Genomic DNA, 17124 nt, shown 5'->3' on the forward strand with positions numbered 1-17124 from the left:
TACCTAAGATGGTGGCAGCAGCATCCAAGGACCGCGGGATGGTTTGGCCTCAGGTGCCAACCACGCTGGACCCTGGGACAGGTGAGTGTCCTTATTTTAAAAGTCAGCAGCTGAAGTATTTGTATTTGCTGACTTTTAAAAAAACATTTTTTGCGGGACTCCCGATTTAAATAGCATGTACATGTTTCAGACAGTCACTCCACTAGCCGAGAAAGCAAATAACACTTCACTAAAACACCATAATGCACTTAGATCCACCTTACCAGATAATATAACCAGCAATAAAGGATGGTCAAACACGCTCTTAATATCGTCAGCGCCAGGATAGCCTTTTTTTTTCAATCAGATCTTCTTTTATTAATTTTATATTTGAACGATACAAAACACACATACATATCATATACATATTGATACTCACAACAATCATATATTTCAATATTAAACGAACTAAACAAGGTAAAAAAAAGAAACCCAAACCCCTTCCTTTATAGTCTCATATTATGTATCTTTGTCTATGTACTCCCGATCCATCTTTCAGTCCAGAATTTCTGATCACCTCTTCCTCACTTTCTCAAATTTCACCGGGCAACTTCTGTGTAAAAATATTTATTCCTCTTTGAGTATAGTTTCCTTTGTTTGTGTTTTCCATTCAGCTAGAATTGGGGGGTATCATGACATCAATTTTTGTGCTATAAGCTTTCGAGCCTGAAACAGACTCCTCACTATTGGTATAAGGGTGTTTTCTGGGATCCTAGTTACATCTATCATACTCAGAAGACATATACCTGGCTCTAGCAGCAGCTCCATCCCAAAGAGACCATTAATAGTAGACAGTATCGGTACCGCCAGTATCGGTGGAGTTTGGGGCATCTCCATAACATATTAAGCTGGCCAGACCCCATTTACACCTAGGACATGAAGGGATATCTCTACACTTCCATTTGAATAACTTCTCTGTTGTATGATAAGTCCCATGCAGGATGAATAGTTTGGTTAGTTTTTGTGTCGAAGATAAAGAGACCATGGGCACTACAGACAATGCAGCCTCCCTTTAGTCATCTGATATCGACCCCAAATCTCATTCCCAATGAGCTTTCTCTGGTATACCCACAGATTCTTGGAGTTTATTGTTAAGTACACCATATAATTATGATAAAAGGCCTTTCTTTGCCTCCCTTATGGACAGCAATGAAATTATTGTAGATGTATTCAATTTAATTTTGTGAGAATGGGCCTGCGCCTGTATAGCGTGTCTAAGCTGGAGAAATTAAAAGAATCTTTGATTTGGGATCCCATATTGATTACTTAAATGGACTATATACTTCAACCCTTTAGTCTTCCATATGTCAAACCCTTCTAATTTCTTTAATTCCCCATAACTGGAGTTATTGCATAGCGGAGTAAATAACGTATAACCCTTAACCCTTGTAAGCGTTTAAACCCTTGTAATATTTTTAATTTCCTGACATGTTTTATCAAATAATTTAGTTTCCAGTAAAGATATTTTTTTATCATTTAACCACTTCAGCCCTGAAAGTATTTACCCACTTCCCAGCCAGGCCATTTTTTGCGATACGGCACTGCATCGCTTTAACTGACAATTGCGTGGTCGGGTGACGCTGTACCCAAACAAAATCTACGTCCTTTTTATTCCAACAAATAGAGCTTTCTTTTGGCGGTATTTGATCACTTCTGCGGTTTTTATTTTTTGTGCTATAAACAAAAAAAGAATTACAATTTACAAAAAGATCTATAATAATAAATAATAATAATATTAAAATAATAAACATCTATAAGGTGGATCTACATGAACCCTAGGTGTTCTGGTGAAGTGTTTCTTGCTTTCTTGGCCATTGGAGTGATCATCTGAAAGGATTTAATACTCTTAGCTCCAGAACAATTATGGATATATGCACTCTTTGTGGTGGACTGTTTACACACAGTTTTAGGGGTATTTTTGTATTTGATGGATTTTTTCACTATATTTGATGGAGACTGATTTACACTTTTCATATGTTCATTTATAGCGCTGCACAATTTTATCACCAAAACAATAATCCAGCCACTTTATAACTTTGGTTCACCCACATCTGGAGTATTCTGCCCTGTTCTGGTCACCAATCCTCAGGAAGGATGTTTTGGAACTGGAGAGAGTCCAAAGAAGGGCAACAAAATTAATAGGGGGACTAGAGGACCTCAGTTACAAGGAACGACTACAAACATTAAACTTATTCTCCCTGGAGAAGAGACGCTTGAAAGGAGATATGATAGCGATATACAAATACCTCAATGGTGATCCCAGCATAGGAAGAAAACTATTCAGTCTCAAGGAGTGTAGAAAGACAGGGGACACTAATTGAAATTGGAGGAGAAGCTGTCTGACCTTAACCTCTAAGCCCCGGAAGAATTTGCCCCCTTCCTGGCCAGGCCATTTTTTGCGATACTGCACTACGTCGCTTTAACTGACAATTGCGCAATTGTGCGACGGTGTACCCAAACAAAATTGATGTCCTTGTTAACCCACAAATAGAGCTTTCTTTTGGTAGCATTTGATCACCTCTGCGGTTTTATTTTTTGCACTATAAACAAAAAAACACAATATTTTGTACTTTTTGCTATAATAAATATCCCAATTTAAAAAAAAAAAAATCTTAATCCCTTTAGGCCAATATGTATTCTTCTACATATTTTTGTTAAAACAAAAATCGCAATAAGCGTATATTGATTGGTATGTGCAAAAGTTATAGCGTTTACAAAATAGGGAATAGATTTATGCCATTTTTATTATTATTATTTTTTATTACTAGTAATGGCGGTAATCTGTGATTTTTTATTGGGACTGCGATATTTCGATGTACACATCGGACACTTTAGACACTTTTTTGGGACCAGTGACATTTATACAGCGATCAGATCTAAAAATAGCCACTGATTACTGTATAAATGTCACTGGCAGGGAAGCGGTTAACACTAGGTGTCGATTATTCCACAGCGCCGGCAGTTAGAGAGGTATGCAAGGGCTTGCTCAATATCTATTAACCTTATCTGCACTTGGCCATTTGTTGTTCATGTTAAGGATACGGTTATAAGGGTAATCTACCATCAAGAATTCAGATTTTTTTTTTGGTGTTGGAAGAAACGCTAGGTGATATCCATGTGGTCGATTGAAAGCTTGTTTACAGTGATTAAAATTAATGGATAAAACAACATAAAGGCTTCTTGGTATACTGTATTCATCTTTCCATTGGCTGAGCTCTTCAAATTATACAGTGTTGCGGATTGGATCTTTTTCTTATAGTTGACCAACTTTTATAACTCCTATTTATTTTTATTTTTGAAAAAAAAAAAGAAAAGAAACAAAACGAAAAGTATACACTGCTATATCTTTTCTGATTATCTTCTTTCTCAACAGAGACTGAAAGAACTCAAACAAAGGGAATTCTCTCGAAATGTTGCATCAAAATACAGGCGAAATGAACGAAAACAAAAGAAATATCTTCAGAGGCTCCACAGACTGCAGGATCACAAGAGACAAACAAACTGGTATGTAACCAAGGCTAAAATCCCCAAATCCCCATAAATCAGTTGCTCTCACTGGGAGCTGGAGGCATGTCATGAAAGGAGCTGCATGATCCAGTTCCACGTGTTCCAAAAACCAAGAATTGGGGAAAAAGCCGCAAAACTCAGGCATGGTTTCCATTACTTATTTCTACAAATGTAGGCCAAAAAAATAGACAGCTCAAACTTAAATGGACATACCACAATAACAGCAATCAGCAGGGCAAAATTACATTATTTCAATACAGTCAACATTTTAGTTATAGTGTTATTTGTATTAGCACTTCATACCTGTGCATTGCCCATACAGATCGAAACGACAGGTTCACTTTAATGCCATAGCTCCCAACTGTCACTGATTTTGAGCAGTGTCCCTCTGTCCCTCTTTCCTCCTCATTTGTCCCTCATTTGGTCTGATCTATATATTTGTACATTTTAAAGTGGTTTTAAACCCTTACAACCAACTTTGACCTACAGGTAAGCCTAGATTAAAGCTTACTTGTATGTCCAAGAAATATCTCCTAAACCGTATTTGCCGAAAAGACAGGCATGCGCTGTAGACAGCGGCGCACAGGCGCACTGAGCACACGAGCAGTGGCGGCTCCCATGCGCATGCGCAGGAGTGACATCATCGCAGCTTTGCCGAATGACAGCGGCGGAGCAGCGAGACCCACCAAGAAGATGGAGGCTCCGGACTACAGGGGACAACGGTGATTTTGCTGGCTCCTGTGTACGGTAAGTGACATATAATGGACTACTATGTGGAGCATAGTAGTCCATTATGCTTTACCTTTGCAGGGAATCAAAGAGTAAGTAAACTCATCAGGGTTTACTTCCCCTTTAAAAGCCAATATAAAGGAACAGTAGTGTTAAAAAAAAGCCCTTGTGGATTTAATTAACCTTTTTTTGGGGGGGTTAATTCTCCTTTAAGGGGGTGTGGCAAGGCGTGTGTCCTATGCCTACATACGCTTGTTAGTAGGTGTCCCTCATTCCCATCTCAAAATGTTGGGAGGTATGCAATGGCAGCCATCTGCTTATAGTATATTAAACTTCCGTTTACTTACTTATGCCACGTACACATGATCGGAATTCTCGTTGAAAAAAGCTCTGATGGTTTTCCCGTCGGAATTCCGATAGAATTTCGCTCAAACTGTCTTGCCTACAAACGGTCACTCCAAACTCCGATGGTCAATAACACGTTCGACGGTACTATAATAGGGAAGTTTAATGCTTCCTAGCATACGTCAAATTGTTTCCGAGCATGCATCGGAATTTTGTGCGTCGGAATTGCATACACACGATCAAAAAATCCGATAGAAAGGTTTTCTGTCTGAAAAATTAAGAACAGGCTCTCAATCTAAAGTCCATCGGAAATGCCGACAGAAAAAGACCGATGGGCATACACACGGTCGGAAAATCCGATCAAAAGCTCCCATCGGACTGTTTCCATCGGAAATTCCGGCTGTATGTACATGGCATTACTGTTCTGTATGGATGGTAGGAAAGAAAAGAAATAGCTGGTATTTCCACACATAGTGATTATATAAGTTCATCTTCCTATGTAACAGTGTTTGTGATTGGTGATTGTCACCCACTGCCTGCCAGGGCTCAGCCCAATGTAAGTTCCAATTTACAACTTCCTCTGTTCACTTTCAGTGATTAAAACCTGGAGCGAATAGAAGGTACAAATAAGAAGTTGGTTGGGCTGCCGTGAATAAACACCAAAGTCACATTTATATTTCTTACAATATACATAATAACGCCAAATATATGCTTATTGAACAACACACATACATAAAAAGTTTCCTGGGTGCCTGGAACAGTGCTTGAATAGGTTAAACTCTGTAGTGCGGGGGTCGGCAACCTGTTGATCGCGGTCCACTTGTCGACCACAGGCAGGTGACAGGTAGACAGTGAACAGGTTCCTGTGCCGGTCCTGGTCTCCCCTCCTAGCCTCCTCCGTGGCTCCGCTGCGCCATCTATGTCCCGGTCTCTCTCCCACCCTCACGTTTCCATCCTCCTCCACCGCTGTGATCAGTGAACAGCGGAAACTGGGAGGAAGCACAGCTCAGGGCAGAGGGTGGGAGGAGGAGCTGGCCAAATTAACTTTTTATGTTAAATCACTAGTGTTTGGTTGCTAGGACTCAGGGTGGTCCTAAGCAACCAATTACCAGCTTGCTAATATGAAAAGTGACTCTGCCAGCTCCTGCCCCCTGTCCAGAATTGTGCTACTTTCCAGTCCCCGCTGTGGAAAAAGGTAGGACCCTGTGCTATGGGAGGGAAGAGGTTACTGCTATAGAGGAAAGGAGGGGGGCAGAATACACCACTGTGTATGTGTGGGTGGGTGATTTGAAAGGGGCAGAGGACACTGTTATGGGCAGGGTCACCCCCACAGCAGTGTCCTCTACCACCCTTCACAACCCCCCCTCCCCACCTTGATCCCTGCATTCTGAGCATGACCCACTCCTAAACCCTGCATTCTGAGTACAACTCACCACTAAAGCCTGCATTCTGAGTACAACGCACACCTGATCCCCAGCATTCTGAGTGAAATGCACTCCTGAACTCTGCAATCTGAGTGTAATGGACTCTTGATCCCTGCATTCTGAGCACAACGCACTCTTGATCCCTGCATTCTGAGCACAACGCACTCCTGATCCCTGCATTCCGAGCACAACACACTCCTAAACCCTGCATTCTGACCGCAACGCATCCCTAAACCCTGCATTCTGATCGCAACGCACCACTATACCCTGCATTCTAATCGCAATACACCTCTAAATCCCGCATTCTGAGTGAAATGCACCCCTAAACTCTGCATTCTGAGTGCAACAGACTCCTGATCTCTGCATTCTGAGCACAATGCACCCCTAAAACCTGCATTCTGAGCGCAATGCTCTCCTGATCCCCTGCGTTCTGAGTGTAATGCACTCCTTAACCCTGCATTCGGAGCGCAGCACACTCCTGAACCCTGCATTCTGAGCGTAATGCACTCCTGATCCCTGCATTCAGAGTGCAACACACTCCCGATCCCTATATTTTGACTGCAACGCACTCCTGAACCCTGCATTCTGAGCGTAACACACTCCTGATCCCTGCATTCTGATTGCAACGCACTCCTGAACCCTTCATTCTGAGCACAACACACTCCTAAACCCTGCATTTTGAGCATAACACACTCCTGAACCCTGCATTCTGACCACAACGCACTCCTAAACCCTGCATTCTGAGTGCAACGCACTCCTAATCCCTGATGGAAATGTGGTAGTTGTGCGCTGCCACCTATTGGTGAATGAATATCATACAATTTCAGTGACACAATTGAAGTGCAAATGTAAAGAAGCTGCTGCTATCACCTGGATGATCTCAAAAAACAACAATGGATGCTATAAATGGGAAATGTGATAGCGCTGCTATAAATAATTGAAGTGAAATATTAACCAAGTAATTACAATAAAAGGACGTAATTTCCGGTTTAGAGTCCAATTGATGTCATTTCCGGTTTTGGTGGAACGCACGCTGGATGCAGAGTTTCCTGGTTTTATCTCTGCAACATGACATGCAATTTTAACAGTTCTTTCTTGTACCTATCCACGTTTGCGCAAATAAACCTATGTCAAAAAATATTTCACTATCAGCCCCCTTTTTTTCATTTTGGTGTCTACATTTGTCTGTGACCAATACGATTTGGGGAGATCCTCCGGGACCCTTCTGTGTGTTGCCTGTACGGCCAGCGTTCTAGCCTGAATGAGCCCTAGACTGCAAAGCTAGGGCTCCATTTCTTTCAGTGAGTGGGAACACAGGAGGGGTGTGTGAAGTTTGGAGCACTGCACTTTAATGATTGGAGCACATTGCACAATATACAGTATATGGATATTTTTATTTTGTTCCACATATCAATTTGAATATTTTGTGTGCACTGTATTTATCTGTATTTAATTTTATCCGGGTGAATAGCACCTTGTGTACAGCAGCTGCAAACACTAGATTACATTTTTTTATATGTAATGTTATTACTTCTAGCATGAGTATATATAGATATATATCTATATAAATCTATCTATCTATCTATATATATATATATATCTATATATATATATATATATAGCTATCTATCTATAGGTATATATTTTTTTCACAATACAATAATAATTTGAAGAAATACAATAATCATATAAAAACCAAGGTGCTGAATGTATAGTCCAAATGAATAAAAATAAATGAAAATATATATAGATAATCTTCTTATGAGAATAATGCTTAAAATTTCACTGTGAAAAAGGCATGCTTCTCTAACAAAATGACAATCTGTGATTAGTTTTCTTTTCACCAGGTGCAATGGAAGCTCACCTCCTTCATTGACCCTATTAGGGTCGATCACACTCAGAACTGAGAATGGTTCTTATCAGCAGTTAGTGGTCTCTGATGGTTCCTATAAAGACCCTGCAGGGATCAAACACGCTCTGCACATTGTGTGCTTCTCCTTTCATATTACTTTTGTGATGTTCACCAGCCAATCCAAACCTACATATAAATACAAGATGAAGGTATCCGGATAGTAGTGTAACGTGTAGAGGTAGAGCCTGGCCGTGATGCATGTGAGACCTGTTCGGTTTTACTATGCTGGATTTTATGTTGTTTTTTTATATATTTCAATGTGAGTTTTATGTATGTAAGTCGAGGTGGTGAGATTTTATTCCACTTACCTGGTACTGTACTATTGGAAACACTTTTGAAATTACTGTATATGTCGGTTTGGATTGGCATTCTGAACGTAACAAACTCCTGATCCCTGCATTCTGAGCGTAATGCACTCCTGATCCCTGCATTCTCTGCATAATGCACTCCTAAACCCTGCACTCTCTTGTAATACTTATTTTTGTTCTGAGTAAAAATATTTTAGCAAAAAAAAAAAAAGGTCAGTCTTACTGTCTTTTTGGGGGGGGGGGGCACTGCGCCCGGTGATCTCGGACTTCATCGGTGTTGTTCAAGTAGTAACATTGTAATTACGTTGAATGTGCTCTATATATATATATATATATATATATATATATATATATATATATATATATATATATAATGTATATTGTAATACTGAGAGTCCCTGTCCCTTTAGGAAATGGGGCAAAAATGGAACACAGAGTCTGCATGTTGGCAGACTGCAGAGCTACAGAAACTAGATTTGAAAAGGAGAGAACAGCCTTCTCTGGACCTTCCTAGTTCCGGATGGGACTCCGTAGTTTGGAGATCCCTCAGTGTCTTGCGTGGATTGAGATATCCAACCCTGTGTCCGGGTGTTGTGGACAGCCAGCAGGGTGTGTGCCCAGGTGCATATAATGAGGGGCTGGTGAGAGCAGGGGTGGAGGAAGGTGGAGTGTGAGCAGCTTGCTACTGCTGGTGCTGAGTGAAGACAGACCTGTGTCTGGAGAGTGGTCTGCCCTGTGGGAGACAGCAGCCTGTGTAAGGGGGATTCTTTGCCCAGGGACTGGGAAAGGCTGGCCAGCTTTGAGTCAGGAAGACTACGGAAGCTAGTGAGTCCTGGAATCAACTCTGTTGAGAACAAGCAGAGGAACTGCTGAAAAGAGAGCCAGGTGGCTCGGTATGTTTTCCTTATTTTGAGTGCTAAATTAAGTTACCCCCCTGCCTGAGGGAATCCTGGATGGACCTTTTTTCTTTTGTTTTTTCACTAAATAAAGGTGGGCTACCAGACCCCATAATGCCTGTCTATATATATATATATATATATATATATATATATATATATATATATATATATATATGTAGCACTGACCCCCAAAGGAGTGGCTGATTTAATTGGGCTTACCGTTACCTTCTTGCCCTTGTGTATGTCTAGGGGTTTCCTGAGGTAGATGGCCCAAGAACTGCAGAGACTGACACCAGATCCACTTGAGGGATTTTTATTTGCAAGAAGAATAAACGAAACATAGTTTTTCAAAGTAGGGTTAGAGGGCTTAGTTAGAAAAGTCCAGGTACTGTTGGAACTAAGTCAAGTAGAAAAAAAGTCTCTCTCATTAGGAAATCCAGAGAATAGCCATTCACAAGTGGATCCTCACCCTTATCCTTCTCTCACTAGGCCTAGCAGCCGATAGAGTGCTCAAACAAAGCCACTTGAATAAAGTCTCTGCCACAGACTTGTTGTAGAACACTTGAATAACTGAAAGATGTAGAAACTTAGAGAACCCTCGTACGGTACCAGTATCTTTCGGCCGGTCCGGCGATACCATACGAGATCAGATTTGCTTGGGGTCTTTCAACTTAGCCTCCAGGCTTCTTCTGAGAAGCCAACCTTTGCATGGCCTTCTCCCGAAGAGTCCTCCCCTCGATGCTTCTACAGTTGCTGGGCCTCTCCATAAACCGAAACGGCACCGGACCACCTCCGAATCCTTCCTTCAGTTACATTGTCTCGGGCCAGCCAGCCGCGAGACTTGAAATCGGGTGGATCCGCACCCCAGGCCATGAGAGCCCTGGGGGTTGGTCAGAAGGATCAGGACCAAACAGACAGAAAGCACTTCTGGGCCGGAACCCCGAAGCACGTGATGTCAGGACCTTAAGTACCCCCTCCCAGAATGCACAGCAAGAGTGACACTCCCACTGGGCTGGTTCCGAGAGAGAACTGGCACTCAATGCACCTAAATAGACTGCGTTCTGACACTTGCCATAGATGAGAGATCCACCTATGGTCAAGCAGAACACAATGCAATCCAGTCAGACTGGTACTGAGACCAAAATATGGTGTAATTGAACACAAAACCAAACTGCGGTTCCAGGAATATTAAATGACAGAAACACATAGCGCGTGCTCTTCAGGAGCTTGTGCTACACACACACACACACATATATATATATATATATATATATATATATATATACATATATAGGGTATACAGTATGTATATTTTAACCCTTTCCCGACCGCCGCACGACGATGTACGTCGACAGCATGGCACGGGCAGGCATATGGGCGGCGGTCGGTATCCGTGCAGGAGCGATCGGTGATGAGGGGGCGGCCATTCATTCATGGCCACCCCCTCGCAATCGCTCCTGACGAATGGGAGTGAAGCATTGCATCACTTCCTCTCCTGTAATGTAAACACAGGAGAGGAAGTGATGTGATCTCTCCTCCGTGTCGGTATTTTTCGTTCCGAGGAGAGAGCATCGGTGAGTTGTTTCAGCGGACAGTTTTTCGGAATTTCCGTAAGACCTTGTTCGTCCAACTGTCCGCTGAAACTGTCCGCTGAAGCCCCACACACGAGCGGACTGTCCGCCCAAACACTGTTCAGCGGACAAGGTTGGGCGAACAGTCCGCGCGTGTGTACGCGGCCTTACGCCCTTAGAAAGCCTGAAGGCGGTGCTTGGTTCTCGGGGCCCCGTACGCGGCTAGGCTCCCAAAAAGTCCCACATATGTGGTATCCCCATACTCAGGAGAAGCAGCAGAATTTATTTTGGGGTGTCATTTCACATATGCCCATGGCATGCGTGAGCAATATATCATTTAGTGACAACTTTGTGTAAAAAAAAAAAAAAAGTTTGTAATTTTCCCGCAACTTGTGGCAAAATATAAAATATTCCATGGACTCAACATGCCTCTCAGCAAATAGCTTGGGGTGTCTACTTTCTAAAATGGGGTCATTTGTGGGGGTTTTGTGCCATCTTGGCATTTTATGGCCTTCAAAACTGTAATAGGTAGTGAAAAGTGAAATCAAAAAATTACGCCCTTAGAAAGCCTGATGGCGGTGCTTGGTTTTCGGGGCCCCGTACGTGGCTAGGCTCCCAAAAACTCCCACATATGTGGTATCCCCGTACTCAGGAGAAGCAGCAGAATTTATTTTGGGGTGTCATTTCACATATGCCCATAGCATGTGTGAGCAATATATCATTTAGTGACAACTTTGTGTAAAAAAAAAAAAAAAGTTTGTAATTTTCCCGCAACTTGTGGCAAAATATAAAATATTTCATGGACTCAACATGCCTCTCAGCAAATAGCTTGGGGTGTCTACTTTCTAAAATGGGGTCATTTGTGGGGGTTTTGTGCCATCTTGGCATTTTATGGCCTTCAAAACTGTAATAGGTAGTAAGAAGTGAAATCAAAAATTTACGCCCTTAGAAAGCCTGAAGGCGGTGCTTGGTTTTCGGGGCCCCGTACGCGGCTAGGCTCCCAAAAAGTACCACATATGTGGTATCCCCGTACTCAGGAGAAGCAGCAGAATTTATTTTGGGGTGTCATTTCACATATGCCCATAGCATGTGTGAGCAATATATCATTTAATGACAACTTTGTGTAAAAAAAAAAAAAAATAATAATTTTTGTCATTATTCAATCGCTTGAGGCAAAAAAATAAAATATTCAATGGGCTCAACATGCCACTTATCAATTTCCTTAGGGGGTCTACTTTCCAAAATGGGGTCATTTGGGGGGGTTTTGTACTGCCCTGCCATTTTAGCACCTCAAGAAATGAGATAGGCAGTCGTAAACTAAAAGCTGCGTAAATTCCAGAAAACGTACCTTAGTTTGTAGATGTGACAACTTTTGCGCAAACCAATAAATATACAGTTATTGACTTTTTTTTTACCAAAGACATGTGGCTGAATACATTTTGGCCTAAATGTATGACTAAAATTGAGTTTATTGGATTTTTCTAATAACAAAAAGTAGAAAATATCATTTTTTTTCAAAATTTGCGGTCTTTTTACGTTTATATCACAAAAAATAAAAATCACAGAGTCAGTCAAATACCTTTAAAAGAAAGCTCTATTTGTGGGAAGAAAAGGACGCAAATTTCGTTTGGGTACAACATTGCATGACCGCGCAATTACCAGTTAAAGCAGCGCAGTGCCAAAGTGTAAAAAGACCTCTGGTCATTTACCAGCAAAATGGTCCGGTCTGAAAGTGGTTAAAGAGCTTATAAGAGCCAGCCTGTGTCTCCACTGTAAGCTGTGGTTCCAACTGACAACTTCTATGTCACTACTGTGTCCCTAAAACACATTTATGACATTGCAGCCAGCAGATACCTGAATCAGTAACCCTTTAGAAAGCACTAGTAAAATATATATTTTTAAATAAAAAATGGCCTGCTATGTTTGGAATTTATTGTTATTTATAGTTTATCAATTTTTGCATTTATGAGAAGTTAAAGCTGTTTTACTATTATGCTACAATTAGTATGCTTATGATTGAACAGTTTTAATTCAGTCTGTTTAGGAATACAAAAAAAAAAACGTAGTTAAAAAAATACAGAAAATATCTAAATACAGACAGTCACCGAGTTACATACATCCAACTTACATAGGACTCATACTTACAAACAGGGGGGAAAAACAGGAAGTGAGAGTAAATCTACCCCTAGGAAGGGAAATTCATTCTGGTAAAGCCTTGTACACACTACTAGTTTTTTTTTCTGGTCATCCCAGCGATTTGAATATAAAATACTGACAGGAGGCACATGGGCGGAGCATGACTGAGCAGACATGCCAGTTTAGAGCTCTGCTCCTGAAGGGATGTTTCTGCCGTATTATACCATGTCCTGGCTCAGCTTCACCCAGTAAATATTATTACTTGGTCTGCTAATAACCCTCTGCACTTAATGTAATGGTTCTAGGGATTTCTGGCCTGAAAATGGAGCCAAAAAAAAACAGAGAAGTGCACAAGAAGTGCTGCCTCAGGCTTCAGTCAGAATGGCACTAGCTGCATTCCCTCCCCCTTGTACCTCACACTCAGCGCTCCAAAGTATCTGTGGCAACACAGGGGAATAGGACTCAGATTCATCTATACAAACTTCCCAAATTACATCTATTACAGACGCTGCTCATTCTTCTGTTGTGGGGCAATTTGAAAAAATGGTTCACAAAGCCCTTAAACAGACCTCAGATTATATAACAAACAGTATGACTAGGGAATTCGGAGAACTGGGTCAACGCACTGCAAATCTTGAACTGCGGGTTGATGAACTTGAAAATAACACTCAAGCTTATGCAGTTGAAATTGAAAACCTCAAAGAGGAAAACATAGTCCTTCAATCTCGTTTAGAAGATTATGAAAATAGGGCCAGGCGTTCCAATATCCATATACGTGGAATGCCTGAATCTGTTACTGATTTGCAAGCCACTATGCTATCCCTATTTCAAGAACTACAGCCTTCCATACCAGTCGAACAAATGGAGATGGACAGGGTTCATAGATCCCTCACACCTTGCAAAGCTGATGGACCACCGTGCAATAGTATTGCCAAATTTCACGATTTCTGTACCAAGGAACAACTTCTAGCTGCAACTAGAGCAAAAGATTGACTGATTTTCCAGGGACATACCTATCAGTTTTTTGCTGATCTAGCACAGCTCACCATCTCTAATCATTTTGAGCTTTTTTGGCTTTGAATCCAAGTTTCAAGTTTGGCTTTGAATCCAAGTCTTCAAGTTTTACAGCGACATCAAATCACCTATCAATGGGGCTTTCCATTTTTAATATGCTTCACTTACCAAGGATCTAAATATGTCTGCAGTTCTGCTGAAGAACTCCAATCTTCTTTACAAAACACCCAGCTTCTAGAATGCCCTCTCAACCAAATTAAACTTAAGGAAATAAAATTCAAAACCAGGGGCAATCAAAACGTGGTTTTTCCCGTCTTTTTGCGGTTCCAGCGCTACATGTGAGGGAGTGAGGAACGGCGGCTCCGCCACTTTTCACATACAAAACATGCAACACTTGCGTACAGACAGTGAGCAAGTCCCGCTCCACACCTTACCCGCACAGAGAAGGTACTAGATGGGCAAGTACCTGGTCCACAGCCCCCCAGCACCACCGCATCCTCCGTATCTGAGCTCTCCCAGCAAAGCCTATTCACAGTCAATATGGTGGATGGCACTGATGCCTCATGCATCACAGCTTCTCCTACAGGCCCTGCACAATACTTGGCTACGACAGTTTATTTTTGATAAGCTGGATGACCTGGAAAACCGCTCTAGATGGAATAGCCTGTGGATTATTGTCTTTCCTGAATCCTTCAGTGCTGATTCACTGGCCAACATTCGCATCCCACTTGCCCTGGGAATTGCATCCACCTGCATAGTGGAGAGAGCACACCAACTAGGGGCACCTTCTAATGACAGGCGCACACCGGTCATTGCTCGTTTTTTGACCTATGCTGACAGAGTTAATATCCTGAAAACATTCAGAAATTCTAAATCTCTACAGCTGGATAGCAACAAACTACTTGGAAACAGGTGGGATGGGGGGCGCTAGACCACTAATTATTGCTTACATAAATAAATAGTGAATAAGCATATCTATAAATGAGGCATGCCAGGTTACGCGATCTGGTTCTCATTTCCAGTCCCTCTGGTTGTCGGCAGCTGGTGGTGGAACACACGCCAGACACCACGTGCAGAAACGAGTTTTTCTCACAGACGAGCGTAACAGCCTCAGTGCCGGGAGAAGGCACTTTTAAATGTAAGCAGCCATTTGGCCTTTGATTTTATCTATTCTTTCAATAAATGGGATTACACTATTCCAGTTTTTTGTACCCTTCCTACATATATTTCCTGGTATCTACATTGGGGGAGAGGAAAGGTTTCGCACACGGCTCATCCATTTAATTGCAGCAAGTCATTTCTTGCTAAAGGCTATATTTGACTTTCTTTTAATTAATAAGGTCAACAACGTCTGGTAAGCAGACATCAACTTACAGAGCACTTTTGGGTGTTACAACGTAGTTGGTGAAGGTGGTTTATCTCTACAGCGGAAGAAGCACTCTTTTATGTATTTTTGTGTTTTGCACATTGGACTTCCTTTTGTGATTATTTTTTTTTATAATTTTTTTTTTTTTTTGTTTCAGCACATGTAGTGAATATATGGTTGAAAACTAATTTTTGACATATGCACTATTTGTACACGGGTATGTAATATAAATGCACATATGTTTTTTTGGGTGGTTTAGATACACTTAAGGTATTTTTTCATTTAGGCTGCTTTCACACTGGGGCGGTATTCAGGCGTTACAGCGCTAAAAATAGCGCCTGTGTAACGCCGGAAAAAAACCGGCCCCTTTAACTCCAGTGTGAAAGCCGGAGGGCTTTCACACTGGAGCGATGCGCTGGCAGGACGGTGAAAAAAGTCCTGCCAGCCGCATCTTTGCAGCGGTGAAGGAGCGGTGTATTCACCGCTCCTATACCGCTGCTACCCATTGAAATCAATGGGACACCGCGGCAATACCGCCGGCAAAGCGCCGCTGCAGCGGCGCTTTGCGGGCGGGTTTAACCCCTTTTCGGCCGCTAGCGGGGGTTAAAACCACCCCGCTAGCGCCCGCGCACCGCCGCTAAAACGACGGTAAAGCGCCGCTAAAAATAGCGGCGCTTTACCGCCGACGCTGCTCTCGCCCCAGTGTGAAAGCAGCCTTATGGATATGTTTATTTACTATTTATTTATGAAAGTAATAATTAGTGGCCCCCCCATCACACCTATTTCAAATTTACATTTAGAATTTGTATATATATATATATAGTACGGGGGATAGCAGCTTTATTCATTTATTTATTTATCAACCCATTTTTTGGTATCAATTTATTTTCAACAAATTACTATTGTTTGCAGACTATTCCCAAGAGGTCTCTAGGAGACGCAAGTCATTCCAACCCATTCGTGTTGTTCTCTTCCAAAAGACAATAAAGTTTACTCTGGCCTACCTGGCAATACTTTGGTTATCAGACCTGTCAGGCAATCCCAAAGGTTCTCCCACACGAAAGAAGCTATGCAGTACCTTCAAGCCTATCTCCATATCCCAATGGATGCAACGGCGACCCCTACCCTCTCTCGTTTTGTCAACCAGAGGGAACAATGTAGCTCGAGGAAAGATCCAGCCAAAAAATTGTCATCCGGCCTTAACAGGATGCGCTGATCTGTGGGCTAGGCCTCTAACCTCATAATGCAATCATCTCTCTCTTAGCGATATTATGCTTTTAAAAGTATTAATGTTGAAGTTTCTTTATAATGTTTTCTGTTGTTATAGTCTATTCTAGACATGCACAACCTTACCGTGGGTCGGCTCCTCCTACTGAATTTCCTCATACACCACCTGAGCTGAAATACTGATCCGTCCATCTACCCTGATGGTTGTTCAAGGACGGGAGCTCGCTCTGCTTTCCTGTAGATGAGGATCGCAACTTCCCCCGGTAACGCTGTTCATTGGTACAGCTATTGCATGTGATAAAAAGAGAAGTACAGGCTCCATTGGGTATGTTTTTACTTTACTGCTTACTTAACCTACTTTTGCAATATTTTACAATATCAACCCTCCTCTCTGAGACTACAATATGCCCCGCTCCCTTCCTGGTTCTACAGTGACGTCTTCTTTAGCATTCATGATTTGGCTCCTCAGCGTGTTGACCAGACCTCCCTTCAATCCTAAAACTCTATGAAAGTAATCACTTAGAACTTTAAAGGGCTCCATTCATTCCAATAAACGTAGGGCAATCCTCCGCCATCTAAAGTGCTTGAAAGCAGACATTGCGATGCTTCAGGAAACGCATCTCACTACCCCCTTTTCCCTGCATGCA

At 41.9% G+C, this 17124-nt stretch overlaps 1 protein-coding gene across 1 annotated transcript in view; it reads left to right on the plus strand.

The window, feature by feature from the left end:
* The window catches only part of ZNF804A (zinc finger protein 804A), a 361467-nt gene that overhangs the window by 292402 nt on the left and 51941 nt on the right, over nt 1–17124 (plus strand). The window contains exon 3 of the mRNA XM_077448142.1: nt 3413–3543. Within this exon, the coding sequence (XP_077304268.1) occupies nt 3413–3543 (131 nt within the window). The remainder of the gene's footprint in view (nt 1–3412; nt 3544–17124) is intronic.

Source organism: Lithobates pipiens, unplaced genomic scaffold (genome assembly GCF_037356315.1).
Source record: "Lithobates pipiens isolate NorthernLeopardFrog02 unplaced genomic scaffold, aLitPip1_a1.2 Scaffold_22, whole genome shotgun sequence".
Taxonomy (NCBI): domain Eukaryota; kingdom Metazoa; phylum Chordata; class Amphibia; order Anura; family Ranidae; genus Lithobates; species Lithobates pipiens.